General features: G+C 59.0%; 1 protein-coding gene across 1 annotated transcript; it reads left to right on the top strand.

The window, feature by feature from the left end:
• The first annotated feature begins 456 nt into the window (after positions 1-456).
• Positions 457-2,752, top strand: LOC132494893 (phosphoethanolamine/phosphocholine phosphatase-like). The gene is given in 4 exon segments (XM_060106294.1): positions 457-530; positions 662-893; positions 896-1,584; positions 2,737-2,752. Coding segments are annotated over 4 exon segments (1,011 nt in total).
• Positions 2,753-3,457: the final 705 nt, after the last annotated feature.

The raw sequence follows: 3,457 nt of genomic DNA, 5'->3' as shown, positions 1-3,457 counted from the left end.
CTGTTTCCAGTCCAAACAGTTCCAGAGGGCTGATGCTACGTTCCACCCACCTTGAAGATGGGCATATGATCCACATTTAGCCAATCCCATGTTCCATCCTATGAGTGCTCTGATGGGTTCAAGGACGATGCTATGACCCAAAACCAGGCCAATGACGTTTATTTTATTTTAATTTTTGGCCATGCTGTGCACGCGAGATTTTAGTTCCCCGACCAAGGATCGAGCCTGTGCCCCCTACATTGGGAGCGCAGAGTCTTAACCACTGGGCCACCAGGAAAGTCCCTTCCCCTCACTTTCAAAACTGCTATGGATTTAAAGCACACAAGATGGTTGTGATATAAGTGGCCTTTTCAGTATGATTTCTTTGACTTAGAATGTTTTCAATGTTTATCCATGTTGTAACATGGATTATCAGTGCTTCATTCATTTTTTTTATTGTGGTTAAAAATACTTAACATGGGGATGGGGGGCAAGTGGAGGGAACGGCCCAGATGCACAGCATTCACGGACCCTCTGGACTGGAAGCACTCGTGAGAGCCGGAGCCCAGAAATCCGGGGATGGATAAGACGCAGCGTCCCCTCCAATTCCTGTGAGCACCCCTTGCTCCATCCTGCGCCCAAATACCTCAGCTAGGCCCTCTCCCCACTCTTGACACTCCAGACTCAGCCGGGACACACCTCCGCTGCCGCTGCTCCCCACCCTGCAGGAGAAGCTCAGAGGTCCTGTCCCCCTTTCCTCTGAGGGACTCTTTGGTGACCACAAAAGGATTTGGTCGCTCAGGACAAAGCAGGTGGAGGACAGCGGGATGGCTGCGCCCGGCGCGCCATGCTTCCTCCTGACCTTCGACTTGGACGAGACTATCGTGGACGAAAACAGCGACGACTCCGTTGTGCGCGTGCCGCGGCGGGCCAGCGGCTGCCTGAGAGCCTGCGTGCCACCTTGCGCGAGGGCTTCTACAAGGAGTACATGCAGCGCGTCTTCCAGTACCTGGGCGAGCAGGGCGTGCAGCCGCGGGACCTGCGCGCCATCTACGAGGCCATCCCCCTGTCGCCCGGCACGGGCGAGCTGCTGCAGTTTGTGGCCAAGCAGGGCGCCTGCTTTGAGGTTATTCTCACCTTAGACGCCAACACCTTTGGCGTGGAGAGTGCGCTGCGCGCCGCCGGCCACCACGGCCTGTTCTGCCGCATCTTCAGCAACCCGTCGGGGCCCGACCCTTGGGGGCTGCTGGCGTTGCGGCCCTTCCACGCGCACAGCTGCGCTCGCTGCCCCGCCAACATGTGCCAGCACAAGGTGCTCAGCGACTATCTGCGCGAGCAGGCCCACGACGGCCTGCCCTTCGAGCACCTTTTCTACGTGAGCGACGGCGCCAACGACTTCTGCCCCATGGGGCTGCTGGCAGGCGGCGACGTGGCCTTCCCGCTCCACCACTACCCCATGCACCGCCTTATGCAGGAGGCGCAGAAGGCCGAGCCCAGCTCCTTCCGCACCAGGGTGGTGCCCTGGGAAACCTCCGCCGAAGTGCGCCTACACCTGCATCAGGTGCTGAGGACGTGGCCTGCAGGGGCCACCCGGGCGGGGAGGGGGTGGGGCGGTGGGGGTCGGGAAAGAGAAAGCTAGTTTTATTACTCCCTTTCCCTTTCGTTTTGGTATATCCCTCCAGGATTTCCCAGAATCCCAGGTTGGTCCATTTGGGGACTGGAGGAGGGAGTTGGGAGCTGTCCCCATCTGTGCAGTTAACCGAGGTCAGCTGCCTCCCCCAGTTCCACTGCAAGCGAATTCTGGAGTCTGGCCGCAGCAGCGTGGCACACATATCTGAGCAGGCAGCAGTGTTTGCACAAACCTTGTCTTCTCGGGAGGACGGGGTTCCCTGTCAGGGTCGAGAAGGAACATGTCCCGCCACGTTGTGGTTAACTGTTGCCTTGGGCTGCGTGGCCTCCCTCCTCCAGTCTTCTGTCCAGAGGACCCAGGCCCCGAAATGTACCCCCCGACCTCCCCCGCACCGGACTCCCCACAGAGAGAGGTGCTCTCTGCCGATGGTCCCAGGCCTAGATCTTTACCTACTGTGACCCTACACTACACTCCTTGACCCCCGCCCCCCCACCCTGTTAGCATCCCCACAGGGTAAAAAGCTCGAGGGAACAGTCACCTCCTGTTGGTGGAAAGAGGTAGCACACTGTTCCGGGGCTCGGGTCTGGCCAGCCAGGGACCTCACAGAGCCCGAAGATGTCTCCTTGCACCCCAGCGTCGTCTATGCAGCAAGAAACCAGGGACTTAACCAAAGTCGCCCCACTGACTGGGCCCTTTTGAGTCCCCCTCCTCCTGTATGGAACAGAAAGCCATGATGCTGTAAAGCAGAGCCAGTGGAAACCCAAGGCCCACCTCCCTCTTGTGGAGTTTCAGAGCTGTAAAGGAGGTGAAGGGGCGGAGGTGAGCGAGGTGTCTCACGCTGCCGTCTGGGGGATGAGGGCGAGGTGAGCTCTGCTCTCAGAGAGCCCCACCTAAGTGAGGGAGCTGGTCCCCACTCTTGGAGGAGTGCCCAGCCTGGGGAACCGAGACTGAATACATAACAAAGCAGGCAACAGGCAAAAGAGCAGGGTGCGGCCCACCTTCGCAGAGGGGCACAGGGGTCTAGTGTGGAGGGCTCAGTGAGCACTGAGGAGATGGGAGATACTGCTGCTTAGGGCAGGCAGAGGAGGCTCAATGAGCGGGAGCCTTACAGGTGGGTTGCCTTTCAGTCCCTCGGCCCGCTAGCCCTGCAGGGCAATCATCAGGAGGTCATCAGAATTTTATTCAAAGTTGGCACTTGCAGCTGGAGACCCTGTCTTGCATGGCGTAAGGGTCCCCTGTGGATAAGGTCACCAAGCTCCTTGGCTTCCAGTTCTTTCCTGTCTCCAGCAGGCCTCTGGGTGCCTCCTCTGTCTTTACCCGGACGCCTTCCCACTGCAGTGGGGGAAAGGAAGAGACACAGCTCACAGCCCAGGAGGTGTGCCGGGCTGGTCCAGTCTTGACTGGAGCAGGCTTTGGTGTGGGACTCAAGAGGCTCACTCAAGGCGGTGCTTGGGTCAGCATCCCAGAGATCCCAGGTTGTCAGCAGCTGGGCTGCACATAGTTCCCGGGGAAGAATCCAGACCCCTCTGAGCCGATACCCTCACAGCAGCCATCGAAGTAGTGGCGGGTGATGCAGATAATGGTGCCCTCAGAGAAGGAGAGTTCATTGTCCTTCTGGCGGGTGTATGGGTACAGTGTCATTACTGCAGGGCGGGAGGAGAGGGGTGCCATGAGACGTGCCTCCTGCCCTGCCACAGGGATGCTTGTGCCCACATACTGGACTCTAGGGGGCAATGTGGGGAGTGGGGCAGGAGATGCCTTCTTCAAAGTCCCAGGACTCCTCCCCAGCTGAGCTAATATTCAGTATCAGGCCAGCTGCTTCCCTCCTCTGTGGGGGTGCGGTGGGGT

The sequence above is a fragment of the Mesoplodon densirostris genome, chromosome 8, assembly GCF_025265405.1.
Source record: "Mesoplodon densirostris isolate mMesDen1 chromosome 8, mMesDen1 primary haplotype, whole genome shotgun sequence".
In the NCBI taxonomy this organism is placed as follows: Eukaryota; Metazoa; Chordata; class Mammalia; order Artiodactyla; family Ziphiidae; genus Mesoplodon; species Mesoplodon densirostris.
The sequence above is the reverse complement of the archived record's forward strand: the minus strand, read 5'-3'. Positions and strand labels throughout refer to the sequence as shown.